Below are 22,338 nucleotides of genomic sequence, written 5' to 3'. Positions count from 1 at the left end.
GAGTTTAAACACTTGGTCGATTTATAAATATCATGGAAGAGTGTAATTGACATTTTGTGTTTCTTTACGTAATATGTAATTGTTGTACTGTATGTGTGTGTATAGTTTTGTTCAATGTTGTGTTAGTGTATGTAAGTAGTTTTTTGTGAAACGTTGTTTCTCTTGCTGCTGTCGGACCAGGTCTCCCTTGAAAAGTAGATGTTACCTCTATGTTACCTCTATGAGGTAAAAATGATCAAATACTCTGACATGAACTTCAGAGACCCAGTCATCACACAGATGGTGTGAAGGTTAGCCAGCAGCCACAGTGATCATGCTTGTTGGACTAACTGGCTGTTTTTGATATCAGTTCAGCTCGTTGGTTTTTAGACATGTAAGGGGAAAATGTCATATGAGCACATTGGGCAGCGGTGGTGCTAAGATAAAGTAGAGTTAAAAAATAATAGTTAAATTGCAGACTCAGATGCTATGCTTTTTAAAATAAACTTCAAAAGTTGTTCTCAACTTTTGTGTTTTTGATCCTTCCAACATTAGAGAGTTTTGTGCAAGAGAGTGAGAGGTTTGACTTGGACCAAAAAGCATCTAATATAAATAATCTTCAAAGTCACCACTCTGGTCAGGAGAGAGAGTGAGAGAGAGAGTGAGAGAGAGTGAGAGTGAGAGTGAGAGTGAGAGTGAGAGTGAGAGTGAGAGTGAGAGTGAGAGTGAGAGGAGAGAGAGAGAGAGAGAGAGAGAGAGAGAGAGAGAGAGAGAGAGAGAGAGAGAGAGAGAGAGAGAGAGAGAGAGAGAGAGAGAGAGAGAGAGAGAGAGAGAGAGAGAGAGAGAGAGAGAGAGAGAGAGAGAGAGAGAGAGAGAGAGAGAGAGAGAGAGAGAGAGAGAGAGAGAGAGAGAGAGAGAGAGAGAGAGAGAGAGAGAGAGAGAGAGAGAGAGAGAGAGAGAGAGAGCCTTGAAGATGTGGAAACTGATATTGTGCTTGGCACTCACAATGACTTCACTGTGGCAGAGAGGAGTTGAAAGGAGTGTTGGTTAGTTAAGCTTCCGTGTCGTACAAGTTGCACTTGTAATTATAGGACATACCATAAAACACACACACCCACAGACATTAAGCTATTAGTACATAATAGAGACACGCTCTCACTCTACAGCTGTGAGGGCCATTGTGGTGTTGCCGTGGCTGCGGCGCTAGTCTCACATTTGCGGAGCTAAAGCAAACAGGCAGATGAGAGAGAAAGGTGAAGGGAAGGAGTGTTTACAACCACATCGTTAACAGACAGAACATTACACAGCAAGACACTGTCAAAGTGCTGAGCCAGAGGAGTGGAGGAGAGGAGGCTCTGTTTTCTATAGCTGTGGCCTGCTCATCTCGCTGTTGAAAGAGAGAGGAAATAAAGGAGGAGTGTGGTGGTGGGTTGGGCTTACCGTACCCGTGCCTGTGGCTGCCACCTCACCTGTGGACTGACACAACCGGGTCTGAGCTCCAGGGGTGTATCTGTTTCCCTGTTGCCATGACACTGGCAGAAGTTGTGGGGGGGGTGGTAATGAATCCCCAACTACCTCAGTATGTCATTGTGCATTTGTGTCAGACACACACGGTGTTACGAGGCCCTGTGGCGTGTGCACTGGCACAGTACCAGTCAGGCTCCAGGTGTGTCTAACACATGATTATATCCACTAAGCCACTTTTACCTCTCCTCTCCCACACCTACTGATGGCTGTTTTGGTGTCAGTGTTTGTCTGTGTGTTACAATGTTAAACTTCTGGTGGTGTCTCGCTACAGCTTCCTGGGCTGCCTCCCTAGGGGTCTTGTGGCAGACCAGAACAGACCACAACAAACCAGAACAGAGAACAGACCACAGCAGAGAACAGACCAGAACACAGCAGAGAACAGACCAGCACACAGCAGAGAACAGACCAGAACAGAGCAGAACAGAACACAGCAGAGAACAGACCAGAACAGAGCAGACCAGAACAGGACAGAACAGGCCAGACCAGAACAGAGTGAAACCTCCACATTCTCTCTGCTCTATTCCCATGATAGTGAGCTGCAGAGCTGTAAAGAGGGGGATCCCCACAGAAATACAATAACTAGAGATTCTATGAGTATCCTCACCACCCACTGTGAGCACATCCACACTCTACAGGGGGGGTGAGTAAGCACACAGGAGGGGAGAACTGAGTCACAAGCCCAGAGGGGTGAGGGGGAGGCCCCAGGGAAGCCCAGAGAGGTGAGGGGGAGGCCCCAGGGAAGCCAAGAGAGGCGAGGGGGAGGCCCCGGGGAAGCCCAGAGAGGTGAGGGGGAGGCCCCAGGGAAGCCCAGAGAGATGAGGGGGAGGCCCCAGGGAAGCCCAGAGAGGTGAGGGGGAGGCCCCAGGGAAGCCCAGAGAGGTGAGGGGGAGGCCCCAGGGAAGCCCAGAGAGGTGAGGGGGAGGCCCCAGGGAAGCCAGGAGGGGTGAGGGGGAGGCCCCAGGGAAGCCAAGATGGGTGAGGGGGAGGCCCCAGGGAAGCCCAGAGAGGTGAGGGGGAGGCCCCAGGGAAACCCAGAGAGGTGAGGGGGAGGCCCCAGGGAAGCCCAGAGAGGTGAGGGGGAGGCCCCAGGGAAGCCCAAAGAGGTGAGGGGGAGGCCCCAGGGTAGCCCAGAGAGGTGAGTGGGAAGCCCCAGGGAAGCCCAGAGAGGTGAGGGGGAGGCCTAGGAAGCCCAGGCCAGACAGGGGGACTAAGGAAGCAGAGGTTATCCTCAATGCTCACTTTCTTTTAGAATAGTCTCTAGTCTCTCCTCTCCAGTCCTGGAAGTCCTGACCCTCTAGTCTCTCCTCTCCAGTCCTGGAAGTCCTGACCCTCTAGTCTCTCCTCTCCAGTCCTGGAAGTCCTGACCCTCTAGTCTCTCCTCTCCAGTCCTGGAAGTCCTGACCCTCTAGTCTCTCCTCTCCAGTCCTGGAAGTCCTGACCCTCTAGTCTCTCCTCTCCAGTCCTGGAAGTCCTGACCCTCTAGTCTCTCCTCTCCAGTCCTGGAAGTCCTGACCCTCTAGTCTCTCCTCTCCAGTCCTGGAAGTCCTGACCCTCTAGTCTCTCATCTCCAGTCCTGGATGTCCTGACCCTCTAGTCTCTCATCTCCAGTCCTGGAAGTCCTGACCCTCTAGTCTCTCATCTCCAGTCCTGGAAGTCCTGACCCTCTAGTCTCTCATCTCCAGTCCTGTCATAGACTCACTGCTCTTCCATCTTATTTATGTATGCTTTGCTTTGATCTCTTTTCCTTCCCACTGAAGTGGCATGCTGCTCTATGGCTGCTCTCTGGCTGCTCTATGGCCGCTCTCTGGCAGCTCTTTCCGCTCTCTGGCTTGTCTCTGGACGCTCTCTGGCTGCTCTCTTTCTGCTCTCTGGCCGCTCTCTTTCTGCTCTCTGGCTGCTCTCTGGCCACTCTCTTTCTGCTCTCTGGCCGCTCTCTTTCCGCTCTCTGGGCGCTCTCTGGCCGCTCTTTCTGCTCTCTGTCTGCTCTCTGGCCGCTCTTTCTGCTCTCTGGCCGCTCTCTTTCTGCTCTCTGGCCGCTCTCTGGCTGCTCTCTGGCCGCTCTCTTTCTGCTCTCTGGCTGCTCTCTGGCCACTCTCTTTCTGCTCTCTGGCCGCTCTCTTTCCGCTCTCTGGGCGCTCTCTGGCCGCTCTTTCTGCTCTCTGTCTGCTCTCTGGCCGCTCTTTCTGCTCTCTGGCCGCTCTCTTTCTGCTCTCTGGCCGCTCTCTGGCTGCTCTCTGGCCGCTCTCTTTCTGCTCTCTGGCCGCTCTCTTTCTGCTCTCTGGCCGCTCTCTTTCTGCTCTCTGGCCGCTCTCTTTCTGCTCTCTGGCCGCTCTCTTTCTGCTCTCTGGCCGCTCTCTTTCTGCTCTCTGGCCGCTCTCTGGTCGCTCTCTGGCTGCTCTCTGGCCGCTCTCTCTGCTCTTTGGCCGCTCTCTTTCTGCTCTCTGGCCGCTCTTTCCGCTCTCTGGCTGCTCTCTGGCTTCTCTCTGGCCGCTCTTTCTGCTCTCTGGCCGCTCTCTCTGCTCTCTTTCTGCACTCTGGCCGCTCTCTGGCCGCTCTCTTTCTGCTCTCTGGCCGCTCTCTGGCCACTCTCTTTCTGCACTCTGGTCGCTCTCTTTCTGCTCTCTGGCCGCTCTCTGGCTGCTCTCTGGCCACTCTCTTTCCGCTCTCTGGCCACTCTCTTTCCGCTCTCTGGGCGCTCTCTGGCCGCTCTTTCTGCTCTCTGGCCGCTCTCTTTCTGCTCTCTGGCTGCTCTCTGGCCGCTCTCTTTCTGCTCTCTGGCCGCTCTCTGGTCGCTCTCTGGCTGCTCTTTGGCCGCTCTCTTTCTGCTCTCTGGCCGCTCTCTGGCTTCTCTCTGGCCGCTCTTTCTGCTCTCTGGCCGCTCTCTGGCCGCTCTCTTTCCACTCTCTGGCAGCTCTCTGGGTTCTCTTTGGCCGCTCTCTTTCTGCTCTCTGGCCACTCTCTGGCTTCTCTCTGGCCGCTCTTTCCGCTCTCTGGCCGCTGTCTTTCTGCTCTCTGGCTTCTCTCTGGCCGCTCTTTCCGCTCTCTGGCCGCTGTCTTTCTGCTCTCTGGCCGCTCTCTGGCTTCTCTCTGGCCGCTCTTTCCGCTCTCTGGCCGCTGTCTTTCTGCTCTCTGGCCACTCTCTGGCTTCTCTCTGGCCGCTCTTTCCGCTCTCTGGCCGCTGTCTTTCTGCTCTCTGGCTTCTCTCTGGCCGCTCTTTCCGCTCTCTGGCCGCTGTCTTTCTGCTCTCTGGCCGCTCTCTGGCTTCTCTCTGGCCGCTCTTTCCGCTCTCTGGCCGCTGTCTTTCTGCTCTCTGGCCACTCTCTGGCTTCTCTCTGGCCGCTCTTTCCGCTCTCTGGCCGCTGTCTTTCTGCTCTCTGGCTTCTCTCTGGCCGCTCTTTCCGCTCTCTGGCCGCTGTCTTTCTGCTCTCTGGCCGCTCTCTGGCTTCTCTCTGGCCGCTCTTTCCGCTCTCTGGCCGCTGTCTTTCTGCTCTCTGGCCACTCTCTGGCTTCTCTCTGGCCGCTCTTTCCGCTCTCTGGCCGCTGTCTTTCTGCTCTCTGGCTTCTCTCTGGCCGCTGTCTTTCTGCTCTCTGGCTTCTCTCTGGCCGCTCAGGGAAGACAGTGTTGTGCTCCTCCTAGTGCCTGCTTTGAGCACTGAACAGACGTTTTGTCATTATGGAGAATGGGAGGGATGAGGTGTGTGTGTGTGTGTGTGTGTGTGTGTGTGTGTGTGTGTGTGTGTGCGCGAGCATACAGACTCTTGGCCATCTCTCTCCGTTCCCTAATACACCCCCTCTCTCCCTAAGCAAACACCTGGAGGCTGCCTCCCCATCCCTCCCTCCCTCCTGTCTAATGACAGGCCACAGCAAAACAGGAAACAAGGCTGTGCTCCCGGTGATGGCATGGAAATTGGTCCGAGTGGAGGGCCTTTTGTCTAAACATGAACTCACCCTACAGAGAGAGAGACACAGAGAGAGAGAGGGAGAGACAGAGAGAGAAAGAGAGAGAGACACAGAGAGAGAGAGACACAGAGAGAGAAAGAGAGCGAGACACCGAGAGAGAGAGAGAGAGCGAGACACAGAGAGCGAGACACAGAGAGAGAGAGAGCGAGACACAGAGAGCGAGAGAGAGACACAGAGAGAGAGAGAGAGAAAGAGAGCGAGACAGAGAGAGCGAGACACAGAGAGAGTGAGAGTGTCAGAACTGAGGGAGGAAGGGAGGATGGCGTGTCGTGAGAGAGGTGAGAGGGAGCAGATGGAGAGAAGTGTGAGCGAGGGAGACAGAAGGAGGGATAGAGGGGAGAGGGCGGATAGAGTTCAGAGAAAATAAATCTAGTTTCTAGGCTGGTGGTGAAGGGAGCGGTCACACCATTGACTTTTCCCTCGTTTAACAGTATGACAGTGAGGAACAGAGGTCAGGGGCTTCTCATGCACCATCAGACTAGCACTGCAGTCTCTCTCTTACTCCCTCTCTCTGTACCTATCTCTCTCTCTCTGTACCTATCTCTCTCTCTCTCTGTACCTATCTCTCTCTCTCTCTGTACCTATCTCTCTCTCTGTACCTCTCTCTGTACCTATCTCTCTCTCTCAATTCAATTCAATTCAATTCAAGGGCTTTATTGGCATGGGAAACATGTGTTAACATTGCCAAAGCAAGTGAGGTAGACAACATACAAAGTGAATATATAAAGTGAAAAACAACAAAAATTAACAGTAAACATTACACATACAGAAGTTTCAAAACAGTAAAGACATTACAAATGTCATATTATATATATATACAGTGTTCTAGCAATGTACAAATGGCTAAAGGACACAAGATAAAATAAATAAGCATAAATATGGGTTGTATTTACAATGGTGTTTGTTCTTCACTGGTTGCCCTTTTCTCGTGGCAACAGGTCACAAATCTTGCTGCTGTGATGGCACACTGTGGAATTTCACCCAGTAGATATGGGAGTTTTTCAAAATTGGATTTGTTTTCGAATTCTTTGTGGATCTGTGTAATCTGAGGGAAATATGTCTCTCTAATATGGTCATACATTGGGCAGGAGGTTAGGAAGTGCAGCTCAGTTTCCACCTCATTTTGTGGGCAGTGAGCACATAGCCTGTCTTCTCTTGAGAGCCAAGTCTGCCTACGGCGGCCTTTCTCAATAGCAAGGCTATGCTCACTGAGTCTGTACATAGTCAAGGCTTTCCTTAATTTTGGGTCAGTCACAGTGGTCAGGTATTCTGCCGCTGTGTACTCTCTGTGTAGGGCCAAATAGCATTCTAGTTTGCTCTGTTTTTTTGTTAATTCTTTCCAATGTGTTAAGTAGTTATCTTTTTGTTTTCTCATGATTTGGTTGGGTCTAATTGTGCTGCTGTCCTGGGGCTCTGTAGTGTGTGTTTGTGAACAGAGCCCCAGGACCAGCTTGCTTAGGGGACTCTTCTCCAGGTTCATCTCTCTGTAGGTGATGGCTTTGTTATGGAAGGTTTGTGAATCGCTTCCTTTTAGGTGGTTGTAGAATTTAACAGCTCTTTTCTGGATTTTGATAATTAGTGGGTATCGGCCTAATTCTGCTCTGCATGCATTATTTGGTGTTCTACGTTGTACACGGAGGATATTTTTGCAGAATTCTGCGTGCAGAGTCTCAATTTGGTGTTTGTCCCATTTTGTGAAGTCTTGGTTGGTGAGCGGACCCCAGACCTCACAACCATAAAGGGCAATGGGCTCTATGACTGATTCAAGTATTTTTAGCCAGATCCTAATTGGTATGTTGAAATTTATGTTTCTTTTGATGGCATAGAATGCCCTTCTTGCCTTGTCTCTCAGATCGTTCACAGCTTTGTGGAAGTTACCTGTGGTGCTGATGTTTAGGCCAAGGTATGTATAGTTTTTTGTGTGCTCTAGGGCAACAGTGTCTAGATGGAATTTGTATTTGTGGTCCTGGTGACTGGACCTTTTTTGGAACACCATTATTTTGGTCTTACTGAGATTTACTGTCAGGGCCCAGGTCTGACAGAATCTGTGCATAAGATCTAGGTGCTGCTGTAGGCCCTCCTTGGTTGGTGACAGAAGCACCAGATCATCAGCAAACAGCAGACATTTGACTTCGGATTCTAGCAGGGGGAGGCCGGGTGCTGCAGACTTTTCTAGTGCCCTCGCCAATTCGTTGATATATATGTTGAAGAGGGTGGGGCTTAAGCTGCATCCCTGTCTAACCCCACGACCCTGTGTGAAGAAATGTGTGTGTTTTTTGCCAATTTTAACCGCACACTTGTTGTTTGTGTACATGGATTTTATAATGTCGTATGTTTTACCCCCAACACCACTTTCCATCAGTTTGTATAGCAGACCCTCATGCCAGATTGAGTCGAAGGCTTTTTTGAAATCAACAAAGCATGAGAAGACTTTGCCTTTGTTTTGGTTTGTTTGATTGTCAATTAGGGTGTGCAGGGTGAATACATGGTCTGTTGTACGGTAATTTGGTAAAAAGCCAATTTGACATTTGCTCAGTACATTGTTTTCATTGAGGAAATGTACGAGTCTGCTGTTAATAATAATGCAGAGGATTTTCCCAAGGTTACTGTTGACACATTCCACGGTAGTTATTGGGGTCAAATTTGTCTCCACTTTTGTGGATTGGGGTGATCAGTCCATGGTTCCAAATATTGGGGAAGATGCCAGAGCTAAGTATGATGTTAAAGAGTTTTAGTATAGCCAATTGGAATTTGTTGTCTGTATATTTGATCATTTCATTGAGGATACCATCAACACCACAGGCCTTTTTGGGTTGGAGGGTTTTTATTTTGTCCTGTAACTCATTCAATGTAATTGGAGAATCCAGTGGGTTCTGGTAGTCTTTAATAGTTGATTCTAAGATCTGTGTTTGATCATGTATATGTTTTTGCTCTTTATTCTTTGTTATAGAGCCAAAAAGATTGGAGAAGTGGTTTACCCATACATCTCCATTTTGGATAGATAATTCTTCGTGTTGTTGTTTGTTTAGTGTTTTCCAATTTTCCCAGAAGTGGTTAGAGTCTATGGATTCTTCAATTGCATTGAGCTGATTTCTGACATGCTGTTCCTTCTTTTTCCGTAGTGTATTTCTGTATTGTTTTAGTGATTCACCATAGTGAAGGCGTAGACTCAGGTTTTCCGGGTCTCTATGTTTTTGGTTGGACAGGTTTCTCAATTTCTTTCTTAGATTTTTGCATTCTTCATCAAACCATTTGTCATTATTGTTAATTTTCTTCGGTTTTCTATTTGAGATTTTTAGATTTGATAGGGAAGCTGAGAGGTCAAATATACTGTTAAGATTTTCTACTGCCAAGTTTACACCTTCACTATTACAGTGGAGCGTTTTACCCAGGAAATTGTCTAAGAGGGATTGAATTTGTTGTTGCCTAATTGTTTTTTGGTAGGTTTCCAAACTGCATTCCTTCCATCTATAGCATTTCTTAATGTTACTCAGTTCCTTTGGCTTTGATGCCTCATGATTGAGTATTGCTCTGTTTAAGTAGACTGTGATTTTGCTGTGGTCTGATAGGGGTGTCAGTGGGCTGACTGTGAACGCTCTGAGAGACTCTGGGTTGAGGTCAGTGATAAAGTAGTCTACAGTACTACTGCCAAGAGATGAGCTATAGGTGTACCTACCATAGGAGTCCCCTCGAAGCCTACCGTTGACTATGTACATACCCAGCGTGCGACAGAGCTGCAGGAGTTGTGACCCGTTTTTGTTGGTTATGTTGTCATAGTTGTGCCTAGGGGGGCATATGGGGGAGGGAATGCTGTCACCTCCAGGCAGGTGTTTGTCCCCTTGTGTGCTGAGGGTGTCAGGTTCTTGTCCGGTTCTGGCATTTAGGTCACCACAGACTAGTACATGTCCCTGGGCCTGGAAATGATTGATTTCCCCCTCCAGGATGGAGAAGCTGTCTTCATTAAAATATGGGGATTCTAGTGGGGGGATATAGGTAGCACACAGGAGGACATTTTTCTCTGTTAGAATAATTTCTTTTTGAATTTCTAGCCAAATGTAGAATGTTCCTGTTTTGATTAATTTAATGGAGTGAGTTAGGTCTGCTCTATACCAAATTAGCATACCCCCTGAGTCCCTTCCCTGTTTCACACCTGGTAGTTTGGTGGATGGGACTACCAGCTCTCTGTAACCTAGAGGGCAACCAGTGGGTCCATCTCCTCTATACCAGGTTTCTTGCAGGATGACAATGTCTGTATTACCGATTTCTTTGGTGAAGTCCGGGTTTCTGCTCTTTAGGCCAAAGGCAGATGACCTCAGGCCTTGGATATTCCAGGATAATATAGTGAAGGCTTTTTGTTTCATAGAGTGTCCAATGTTGATGGTCGTGGTTTAGCCTCAGGCCAGTAAGTGTGAGCAAAGCCTGCTGAGCATCTGGTACATGCCATTGGCTTGGGCGAGTGTGAGAGTGGGGGTTGGGACTGTTTGCCCGCTCACTACCTGGGCGTATGTGTGGCTTCCATGTTGAGGCCCTCTTTGCGGGGGTGGGGTGCATGGGGTGGGCAGGAGTGGCATAGGTCTGATCTGAGGGGGCCTAAATGGAGTGTGGGCATGGTTGACGTGGGGGGGTGTTGATTGGTTGGGGTGGGGGTGTGGATGTGTCTGGGTGTACTGTGGTCTGGATGTAATTCCTCTTGGCGTGGGTCCTCTATGTGTAGGTCCAGGGGGAGGTCCTGCAGATCTGGGAGGGTGTCTCGCTGGTCTGGGTGGGGTGTCTATTGATCTGTTACTCCTGTGTGGAGTGTTGGGGATACGTTTGAGAGCGATGTCCTTTAGAGTCCGGGCAAAGGTGGGCACTGCTGCCTTGTAGAGGTGGACCTGGTCATAGAGGCTGTTCAAGTCCAGGGTGGAGTGGTGGGCCAGGAAAACGTTTGGTTTTGAGGCACAGTCACGGGAAATACTTGCATTTACCCGCTGTATTGTGGCGGGGTGGAAGTCTTTTCGTGGTAGCAGGGTGGAGATAACCACTTGTGCGTTGGGGAAAGTAGAAGAAGCCTTTTCAATCACTCCCTTCAGTGCTGTGGCCACTCTTTCCTGCTGTGCTCTCAGGTCGTTTGTGCCTGTGTGTATTATTATGTGGCTGGGTGAGCCTAGTTTGGCCTCAGACAGAAGGTCTAGGGCACGCTGGGTGTTTGGACACCAGAGTTTAGACACACTGTGTTTGGGAAAAAGTATTTTTTCTTCTATATATTTCCCATTTGAGTCCATAAGTAGTACAATCTGTGTCTTGTGTTTGTCCTCAGTGGGTGTGGGGGGGTTGACAGAAGGGCTATCAGGGTGGCTGACAGGGGGGGTGCTCAGAGGGGGTGAGAGCCTCTGGGCTTGGGGTTCTTCATTTGTCTGTTGTGCTGTGATGTCGACTCTATGGTCAGGGTCTGGTGTGGACTGTTCTGCTGTGATGTCGACTCTATGGTCAGGGTCTGGTGTGGACTGTTCTGCTGTGGTGTCGAGACTTTTGTTGGGTGCTGAGGTGGGCTGTTCTGCTGGCTTCTCTGTGGGGGTGGCCACCTCTCTAGTGGGTTGTTCTCTGTCACACGCCGTCCCCCTCAACTTCTCCTCCATCCCCCTCACCCTCTCCTCCATCCCCCTCAACCTCTCCTCCACCAGCAGTCTGATACTCTCCTCTAGTGCTCTGTTCTGCTCCTCTTTCTCCTGTTGTATTTGTCTCACCACTGTCCAAAGTGCAGATTTGTCTCTGTCCACCTCCAGCTCTCCGGGTCTGGTTAAGGGGCTGTTGTTGTGCTGGACTGTTGTCTGGGTCTGTGCTGACTGAAGTGTAATCACCTGCTGTTCCAGCTCCACCTGCCTTATCTCCAGCTGGGTGAATTTGTCCTTCATTTCAATGAGGGAGTGGTAATCTGTGCTGGGAGGTTGACCCTCCGCTGGGGGTTGCTCATCTGTGGGGTTACATAATGAAGAGGTCTGGTCTGATCCTCTCGGGGTGGGGGTATCTTTATCAAGGGAGAGTTTCTCCTGCTGAGCTAATTCTTTGATTAGGTGAAAGTCCAGCTGAAACTGTTTGTGGTTACGCTGTACCATCACTGTTCCGGACTTATAGATATTTATATTACTTAACTCAGAGTCCTCGTTGTCAAGTATTCTGAGTTTCCACCCCTCGTTAATCCCCCCTCTCGTAACAGAGGGGTAGTGTGCTAATATAGCACTGTGCCATGCCAGGGGATGGTTTGTGTGGAAGATAAGGTTGCTGATGTTCCCATTTTTGTAATAGTCAGCAAAAAGTGTCTCTTGATTTTCCATAAGGAGCTTCATTTTGTAATCTTTTCTTGCCTTCTCGTTCTTTACATGCACAGGGTACTGTATTTTAATTACCTCTGAACAGCGGGAGGGAGCTTTTAAGGCCTCTCCATTTGGTTGGGGTAGACTGTGTGACTCTCCTGCCATTGTTGGGCTAATGAGCTTTGACACCTCTCACTTGACACGTCAGTGCTATTTGAAGCTGTATCAAGCTTGGCAGAATTATGTTAGAATTAGAGTTAGAAATCCTTATAAAGTAATGTTGTGTATTTTTCTTCTTGGCTTTTGGAAAAAAAAATATGTCGTTTCAGACTAAGCATTACTCACTCAGTTCCAGGTTGGATGGTGTTTTCAGGTTTCTGTTGTTTTCCAGAGAATTTGCTGTATAGAGAAACAAATCTTGGTAGTTGTGAACCTTCCAGGTGATTCCGTAATTCCGTCCAAAATCAGGTTGTAGGTTTTAAGTTTTGATTTGAAGTAGGGGTTATGTTGTAGAGGGTAGAATCCAGTATGTGTTCCTGACAAAAAATCTAAGTTTATCTAACTCCTAATCTATCTTTTTAAAGAAAATGCTGAAAAATGCAGGAGCTCATCTGATTGTGACTTCCTCTCTGCTCTGCTGTCTCTCTCTCCTCTCTGTACCTATCTCTCTCTCTCTCTCTGTACCTATCTCTCTCTCTCTGTACCTATCTCTCTCTCTCTCTCTCTCTCTCTCTCTCTCTCTGTACCTATCTCTCTCTCTCTGTACCTATCTCTCTCTCTCTGTACCTATCTCTCTCTCTCTGTACCTATCTCTCTCTCTCTCTGTACCTATCTCTCTCTCTCTCTGTACCTATCTCTCTCTCTCTCTGTACCTATCTCTCTCTCTCTCTGTACCTATCTCTCTCTCTCTCTGTACCTATCTCTCTCTCTCTGTACCTATATCTCTCTCTCTCTCTGTACCTCTCTCTCTGTACCTATATCTCTCTCTCTCTGTACCTCTGTACCTATCTCTCTCTCTCTGTACCTCTGTACCTATCTCTTACTCTCTCTCTCTGTACCTATCTCTCTCTCTCTCTCTCTGTACCTATCTCTCTCTCTCTCTGTACCTATCTCTCTCTCTGTACCTATATCTCTCTCTCTCTCTACCTCTCTCTCTGTACCTATATCTCTCTCTCTCTGTACCTCTGTACCTATCTCTTACTCTCTCTCTCTGTACCTATCTCTCTCTCTTACTCTCTTTCTCTGTACCTATGTCTCTCTCTGTACCTATCCCTCTCTCTGTACCCATCTCTCTCCCGGTCTCTCCTTTTCCAGGTGTAAATGTGTGAGGGCTGATATTTAAATGTGTTTGTGTAATGTATGATATTTACCCAATAAAGGGCTGAATTAGAATTGTCTCTCTGTCCCTCTCCCAGGCGGTGTATCTGGACCAGTTGCTGTCCTGTGTGGATGTTCTGTTGTCTGTGTGTGAGAAGGACTGTTGCTCGGTCAGTCTACAGCTGTTACAGGTGCTGGTTACTGTCCAGAGCCTCTCCACTGAGCCACAGCTCACTGACAAGGTAAGATGTGCTCACATACACACACATACAGTACATGGACACACACACACACAAACCCACCAGCATGCTTGCATGGACACACACATGTATGTCTACACATCCATACATCAAACCCTAGCTCACTGCCCAGGTAAGACACACACACACACACACACACACACACACACATCCTCACCCAGTGGCTCCAACGAGCAATCCCATTATCCTCTCTGTCTTCCAGGCAGGCCTCCCCTCCCCTGTGGGCTCAACGTTTCTAACCATCCACCTCTCCTGTGTAACTACTCTTCTCCTTCTCTGCTCTGACATGTGGTGATCTAGAATGTTTAACACTCTTTTTCCATCCCCCTCCTCCTTGTTTATTACAGCTGTGAGTATGTTTTGTATAGCGGGCCAGAGAAGCTATTTGAAGAATGTAAGTGTTAGTCCTGGTTCAAAGTGGGCACAGTGGAACTCGACACTCTACTGTAATTACCCATTTAGTCAGAAATTGCACCTTTTGGAGTGGAACTAGTTTAAACTGTTGCCGAGGGTGAAAGGAGGCGGTTTTGAGAGAGCGAGAGAATCAGCCCCAGCGCCATCTTTCCTCACGCCTACTGCCATTACATGCCATGCGAGCGCCATCCTGCCGCGAAGGACACTCATCGTCCGGGTAACTGGACCCAGAATAAGAGTTAACAACGAAGAGGCAGAGGAAACAGAACAGACTGTAAAAGCCCTGTGTTACGTCTTAGTTTAGTCTGTCTGTTTGGACTGTGTGCTAATAGCACGTCTACGAGGAGAGGAGCGGGAAGTGGAGTTGCACTCTGGCCAGCGGATGAATGACTGACCACTCAGTGGCCTTCTATGTCTGACTGTCTGACTGTCTGTCTGCAGAAACAGTGTCCTGTTTGGAACTGGGAGGAAGAATAGGGACAGGGACATGTAGAGAAGGGGGGAGGGAGGGAGGGAGAGCATGGCCTGGGACATGTAGAGAAGGGGGGAAGGAGGGAGGGAGAATAGGGACAGGGACATGTAGAGAAGGGGGGAGGGAGGGAGAGCATGGCCTGGGACATGTAGAGAAGGGGGGAAGGAGGGAGGGAGAATAGGGGCAGGGACATGTAGAGAAGGGGGGAAGGAGGGAGGGAGAATAGGGACAGGGACATGTAGAGAAGGGGGGAAGGAGGGAGGGGGAATAGGGACAGGGACATGTAGAGAAGGAGGGAGGGAGAATAGGGACAGGGACATGTAGAGAAGGAGGGAGGGAGAATAGGGACAGGGACATGTAGAGAAGGAGGGAGGGAGAATAGGGACAGGGACATGTAGAGAAGGAGGGAGGGAGAATAGGGACAGGGACATGTAGAGAAGGAGGGAGGGAGAGCATGGCCTGGGACATGTAGAGAAGGAGGGAGGGAGAGCATGGCCTGGGACATGTAGAGAAGGAGGGAGGGAGAGCATGGCCTGGGACATGTAGAGAAGGAGGGAGGGAGAGCATGGCCTGGGACATTCCTGGACGTTGTTCCACCTCCCAGGGGGAATGGCAACGCCAGTTTTCCCAGAAAATGATCTTCCAGTCAGGGTTTGTGGGGGGGGGTTGTTTGCTCCCTTCGCAGGGGGTTAACACTATTGACTCAAGAGGACAGTCAATCAGACAGTGTCCATCCCCGCCTCCCCTCAAGGGGACCATAACGTGCCCCTCGAGGTCACTTCCTCAGTCCTGAAGAGACAACACTATGCTCACGCTCCTTTCTCTCACTCTGCTCATTTCCTCTCCGTTGATGTTTATTGTGACTATGGGATGTTCCTGTTTGTTTTCTGTATGGGTACATGTGTTAGTGTTTGCATCCCAGTGGTTTGATGTATAAGACATTGAGCATGTGAAGCACATTGTTTACAGCGTTTTTGGAAAGTTATTATTTTCATGGTAAAGTTACTGTTCATGCTTCTGTTTCCGGATGTAATCTAAACTTGCAACACAGCCATTAACATTTGAATGGAATGTGTTGATCACTTTCTCTCACCTTCCTGTTTCTCTCTCCATCTCCCTCTCTCTCGGTCTCTCTCTCCTCTCCATCTCTCTCTCCATCTCGCTCTCTCCATCTCTCTCTCTTCTCTCAGGCAGAGCAGAGCGTAGTGTCTCTGTGTAAGGTCCAGGGTCTGGCTACAGTAGCTGACCTCTACAGGCAGCACATGGATCAGCTGCTCCAGTGGCTCTCAGCCTCTCAGAAGACCTGGACCAGCTACTCCCCCCAGAGACTGCAGCTCCAGGTCATCGCCACCCAATCAGGTGAGACTATAGGTCAGGCTTCTCCAAGCGTGTTCCTGGAGAGCCTACCCTCCTGTAGGTTTTAAATCCAACTCCACTTGTAACTAACCTGATTCAACTGATCAGATAGATATTAATTCAAATCAGGTATGTTAGATTAGGGTTGGAGAGAACCTACAGGAACAGGGTTGGAGAGCTCTGCTATAGGTCATCTCTGGCCAGTCATATGAGACTATAGCCACATCGCTGGCCAATCAGGTGAGAATACAGGTCAATTCTGTCCAATCAGAAGACCAATCTGTAACCAACCCATTACTGTCCAAAGAGTCATATCTGGCCAATCAGGTGAGACTAAAACCACATTATTGTCAGAATCATGTGAGACCAAAGGCAGAGTGGAAGAGGCGAAGCAAGAGGTTTTACTCCGCCCAAAATCTGTCCACGAAAATAAGCCTAAGGGAGGAATTTTTGGTCAATGGGAGAATGTTGAATTTGGTCAATAAAAAATGGAATTGCTCATTTGCTAAGTGAGGCTTATTCGATCAACTGAAGTTTCGGAACGGTTAGGTTGTTCCGAATTTACTGATATAAGTGGACACACGTTGCATTTACCCAACTTGGAAAAAAACAACTTTATATTGGAGTTGTTCCTGTTGTCATAGGGAGAGGACTCATCATGGATATAACCCGTTTTAGTTTGGATATTGCCATTGAGGGCTTCCACCATTTTAAAGTAGACAATTGGGTGGGGATTCCTATGATTTTGGCGCAATCAGCCAATGAAGAATAAGAAAATTGACTACTTTAAAATGGAAATGGCTTCAATGGTGCTGCCCTTGCGGTCACAGACTCTATAATGGCACAGATACAAAGATGAGTCATCTATCTCTATGGCCTGTTGTTCACATGCATATCTGCCCTCTCATTGGCTAGAATGGTTCCACCTGATCTCGCCGCCTCCACCCTGACTTCCATATTTGAGGACATGTATTTCTACTGTTAGTGCGGGTCACTTGACTATCTTGTCAATATAGTATACAATATTTGCTACATGTCATCGCTGGCCAGTCAGGTGAGACTATAGTCAAGCTATTACCTCCATGTTGTTTCCCCACCACTCCAATACCAGTTATAGAGTGGATATTGTCATTGAAGGCAACCCTTCATTCCATACCAGCCAAACAGCCACCATCATAGATTTACACTGAACAAAAATATAAACACAGCATGCGATCATTTCAAAGGTTTTACTGAGTTACAGTTCATATCAGGAAATCAGTCAATTGAAATACATTCATTAGGCCCTAATCTATGGATTTCACATGACTGGGAATACAGATATACATCTGTTGGTCACATATACCAACAAAACAAAAAGAAGGGTCGTGAATCAGAAAACCAGTCAGTATCAGGTGGGACCACCATTTGCCTCATGCAGTGTGACACATCTCCTTCACATAGAGTTGATCAGGCTGTTGATTGTGGCCTGTGGAATGTTGTCCCACTCCTCTACAATGGCTGTGTGATGTTGCTGCACCTGTCAGGAGGCTGGATTATCTTGGCAAAGGAGAAATACTCACTAACAGGAATGGAAACAAATGTTGGTATGTCCGTTCTATTCACTTTATTTCTACGCTGTCATCTACCCTTAAGACCTGTATGACTCTGAGACAAGTCAAAGACCTTTGACTCAAGTCCCCTTTAGAAACACTCACACAGACAGAAAGCCACTTGCCTGGCTACCCAAACTCCTTGCACCGGCAAAACATCACACCCATGGATGTTAGTTTCTTCTTCGCAATGAGTCTGTATCTGAGTACCTCCTCTACGGTCTGATTGGTCCCAGAAACCGATGGTTTGGGCCAGAGCCAGAAAAAAATGTGTAAAGCGGCACTTTTAAAAATGTGTCATTGGCTTTGATACTCTGATGGTTAGAGATGATCCAATCGCTGATGACTTGGTTTTGTACAACACCCCGCACTTTGATGTCACTACAAACCACTTGAATGGTGGCAGTCTGACTGAAGTATGTAGTGAATGATAGCAGCAGAATAATTCAGTTTGAGGCATCTGGCAAGTCAGCAACATAACCTGCCATTATCCAGCTACACACAGAAAGCTTGTCATTAGAGCCAAGTTAGCTTAGTGACTAGGGTAAATCCCCCCCCCCCCCCCCCCCACTCTGTCTCAGTCCAGGTTAGGGAGGGTTACAGGGCTCTGAACCTCACTTTACGCATTACTTTACCCCTATCCCCCATAATCCTCTGACATTAGCATCTCCAACACCCGTTCTTTCATCCCGGATCACTCTCTCTGTCTCTGTCTCTCTCTCTGTCTGTGTCTCTCTCTGTCTCTGTCTCTGTCTGTGTCTCTCTCTGTCTCCATCTCTCTCTCTCTCACACACCACACACACTTGCACTCCAGACCTATACACTCTTAGAAAAAAGGGTTCTTTGGTTGTCTCCATGTAGAACCCTCTATGGAATTGTTTCTACATGGAACCCAAAACGGAACCCTTTTAGGTTTGTCTGTATAATTCTAATAATAGAGAAGTTATTTTTGTTCTTTAGTTTTATAGTTGTACTGTTATTCATGCTTAATCAGGACCAATAGATTTACACAGATATTTATCAGATGATAGTAACAGGATGTACTGAACAGGTATTTATCAGATGATAGTAACAGGATGTACTGAACAGGTATTTATCAGATGATAGTAACAGGATGTACTGAACAGGTATTTATCAGATGATAGTAACAGGATGTACTGAACAGGTATTTATCAGATGATAGTAACAGGATGTATTGAACAGGTATTTATCAGATGATAGTAACAGGATGTACTGAACAGGTATTTATCAGATGATAGTAACAGGATGTACTGAACAGGTATTTATCAGATGATAGTAACAGGATGTACTGAACAGGTATTTATCAGATGATAGTAACAGGATGTACTGAACAGGTATTTGAGGTTTCTGCTCTGATTGTATGAGAACAGCAATGAACAGCTGTAGTATGTCCTCTAGTCCCCTAAGCCTCCAGTCATAACTGACCAGTCCATTCTAAGCTTACGGTCAGACCCCCCCCCCCCCCCCTCAGTCTTTGTGTGGTTATTTTTAAAATACTCCCTACAAAGCCCCTCGCCATTCCGGGGTTAACTTTTCACCTTTCTGGCCACTATGCCAAAGCATTCTGGGAATATGGGCCTGGGAGCCAATGGAAAGACATGCTATAGATTATAGCATCTATTAGTGGATGTTTGAGATCTGAGAATATCCCATTCTCTTAGTCATAGTCTGGTCACACATTCTGACTGCTGTTTGTCAGACAAACTTTGTCCTCCCATTTCCTCTTCACACTGGCATTTCTCCTCTTTTCCGTACGTGTGTGTGTGGATCCCTGCGTTCGTGTATGTGTTTGTCCGTAAATGTCCCTGCGTTTTTCTGTGTGTCTCTGCATGCACGTGTGTGAGTGTGTGTGTGTTCCTTCACTGTCTCTGGTCTGGCACCCTCTGGCCCTGTAAAAATAAATCCCCTCTGTGTCTGTGTGACTACACCACACCACACACTGCCAGGTGAGCAGGGCAGGACACTGTGGTCAACTGGCTGTGTACTAGGGATCATTTTAGAGGAATCCAGCCTAGCTGACCCTCTCATTTCAGCAGTGAGTTAGTGTGAAGAGGCCTTGAGATGTCTGCTCTGGTCTGACACCTTCACCCTGTTTGTGGCACCGTTTTGATTCGCACATTCCTGCTGCGTGACATCTTTCCATTTTGTGTTCTCTCCCTCTCCCTCTCTCTTCCTCTCTTCCTCTCTTCCTCTCTTCCTCTCTCTCTCTCTCTCCCTCTCTCTCCCTCTCTTCCTCTCTCTTCCTCTCTCTTCCTCTCTCCCTCTCTCTTCCTCTCTCTCTCTCTCTCCCTCTCTCTCCCTCTCTTCCTCTCTCTCCCTCTCTTCCTCTCTCTTCCTCTCTCCCTCTCTCTTCCTCTCTCTTCCTCTCTCTTCCTCTCTTCCTCTCTCTTCCTCTCTCCCTCTCTCTCTCTCTCTCCCTCTCTCTCCCTCTCTTCCTCTCTCTTCCTCTCTCCCTCTCTTCCTCTCTCTTCCTCTCTCCCTCTCTCTTCCTCTCTTCCTCTCTCTCTCTCTCTCCCTCTCTCTTCCTCTCTTCCTCTCTCTCCCTCTCTCTCCCTCTCTCTTCCTCTCTCTTCCTCTCTTCCTCTCTTCCTCTCTTCCTCTCTCTCTCAAATTCAAGCTGCTTTATTGGCATGAAAAACATTGTCAAAATTATAAATGATAGCAAATAATAATATAAAATGGTAGTAAATAATAATACAAAATTAAATACAAAAATAATAACAATAAAATGGTAACAGTCAATAGTAGAAATGCAATAAATATAAAAATCAAATTATGGAAAATGAAACTATAACTAACTAACTCTTCTTCTTTATATCAGTACTACAACTACAATCATCATTACTACGACTACTACTGCCATCACTAAACTGTTATCACTACCATTACCACCCATATTTGGAATGATAAACATTAATAATTATAGTAATAACAATAATAGTAATAATAAGTAAGTTACTGCTTACTATGCCGGTGTTATTATTCAGTGTCCCTCAGGCAGGAAAATGCATATTGCCAATCGGTGGTCACTCAGCCTGTACTTGGTAAGGATCTGTCTCTGCTTCGTATCTCTGACAGAGTAGAGATAATCAGCCAATTCATATTCTCTGTTTAGGGTCAGATAGCAATTCAGTCGGCTTTGGGATTTTGTTTAGTTTTTCCAATGTTGTAAGAATGAGTCTTTTGATTGGTTCATGATTTTGCTTATTGGAATTCTTTCTTTTGAAGCAGTGCTGGTGTCAGCTTGGTTGGTGAGGTCCAACACCAGCTGACTGAGAGGGCTCGTTTCTGGGCTCAGCTCTTGGGTTTGAAGTGCTTTAAATTGCAGACTCGAATTTGGACTTGAATTTAGATGGAGCCAAAATGTTAATGATCTTTTCTGTATTTTCATTATTACTGGAAAACGTCTCTCTCTCTCTCTTTGTCTCTCTCTGTCTCTCTCTCTCCTTACCCTCCATTGCCTTGTTCTCTCTCTCTTTGTCTCTCTCTGTCTCTCTCTCTCCTTACCCTCCATTGCCTTGTTCTCTCTCTCTTTGTCTCTCTCTGTCTCTCTCTCTCCTTACCCTCCATTGCCTTGTTCTCTCTCTCTTTGTCTCTCTCTGTCTCTCTCTCTCCTTACCCTCCATTGCCTTGTTCTCTCTCTCCCTCTATCTGCTTCTTGGGGGAAGTCTGTTCTGCTGACCTCATCATCACAGGATATCCTCTGTCTTGTCTCTACAGTGTGTCATACACACACACACACACATAGTCAGACAGACACTTGGTTAGTGTGTGTGTGTGAGCTGGGAATACTTTCACTGTGAATTTCCCATCCAGTGACTGACCCAGCCTGGTAACACGACTTACCGCAACACACACACACACACACACACTCAAGCAATTCACACACAAAAGCTCCTTTAACTCATGTCTCATTTCCTTGTTGCTGTGTGTCACAGTCTGGTCAGTCCTTGGAACTTTCCCTGTCTGACTGAGTAGTGGTCAGTACTAATAATAGGACTTCTGTTCTTCTGTGTGTGTTGCATGTGTGTTCAGGCCCAGTCATTGGAGAGTTCCTGCCCTTGCTAATGCCCCTTCTGCAGAACTGTCTGGACCCAGAGAGAGACCCTGAGATGAGACTACACATCTTCACCATGCTGTCCAAACTGCTGCTGGACGCTACACACACACTGGACTCCCAGGGGTGAGTTCTGAATACACACACACAACCAGTCGGTCCCATCTGAATCCCTCCCCATTGGCCCTAACCCTTCAAAGTTTACATATCTGTAAGGTTGAAGCAACACTGCTTAAATACCTCTCCAGGCATGCTAACATAGGGGGGGGGGGGTCCAAAAGGAGGGATAGGGAGTGATTTGGGACCGGCTGATACACAGACTCCCACACACACACACACACACACACACACACACACACACACACACACACACATACATACAGACTCCCACACACGCACACACATACAGACTCCCACACACATACAGACTCCCACACACGCACACACACATACAGACTCCCACACACGCACACACACATACAGACTCCCACACACACACACACACACACACACACAGACTCCCACACACATACATACAGACTCCCACACACACACACACACACACACACACACACACACACACACACACACACACACACACATACATACAGACTCCCACACACACACACACACATACAAACTCCCACACACACACATACAGACTCTCCCACACACGCACACACATACAGACTCCCACACACGCACACACATACAGACTCCCACACACGCACACACATACAGACTCCCACACACGTACACACACATACAGACTCCCACACACACACACACATACAGACTCCCACACACGCACACACACACACACACACACATACAGACTCCCCCCCACACACACACACACATACAGACTCCCACACACATACATACAGACTCCCACACACATACATACAGACTCCCACACACACACACACACACACATACACACACACACACACATACAGACTCCCACACACATACAGACTCCCACACACACACAGACTCCCACACACACACATACTCCCACACACACACAGACTCCCACACACACACACACACACAGACTCCCACCCACACACACACACACACACACACA

At 47.9% G+C, this 22,338-nt stretch overlaps 1 protein-coding gene across 3 annotated transcripts in view; it reads left to right on the top strand.

Annotated features, from left to right (window-relative positions):
- The window catches only part of LOC109876188 (dynein assembly factor 5, axonemal-like), a 50,588-nt gene extending 29,210 nt beyond the window's left edge, over positions 1-21,378 (top strand). For all 3 annotated transcript variants that reach the window (XM_031816704.1, XM_031816705.1, XM_031816706.1), the window contains exons 7-9: positions 13,175-13,318; positions 15,413-15,581; positions 21,227-21,378. In XM_031816704.1, the coding sequence (XP_031672564.1) occupies positions 13,175-13,318; positions 15,413-15,581; positions 21,227-21,378 (465 nt within the window). The remainder of the gene's footprint in view (positions 1-13,174; positions 13,319-15,412; positions 15,582-21,226) is intronic.
- Positions 21,379-22,338: the final 960 nt, after the last annotated feature.

The sequence above is a fragment of the Oncorhynchus kisutch genome, unplaced genomic scaffold, assembly GCF_002021735.2.
Source record: "Oncorhynchus kisutch isolate 150728-3 unplaced genomic scaffold, Okis_V2 scaffold856, whole genome shotgun sequence".
NCBI lineage: Eukaryota > Metazoa > Chordata > Actinopteri > Salmoniformes > Salmonidae > Oncorhynchus > Oncorhynchus kisutch.
This window is presented reverse-complemented; position numbering and strand designations above follow the sequence as displayed.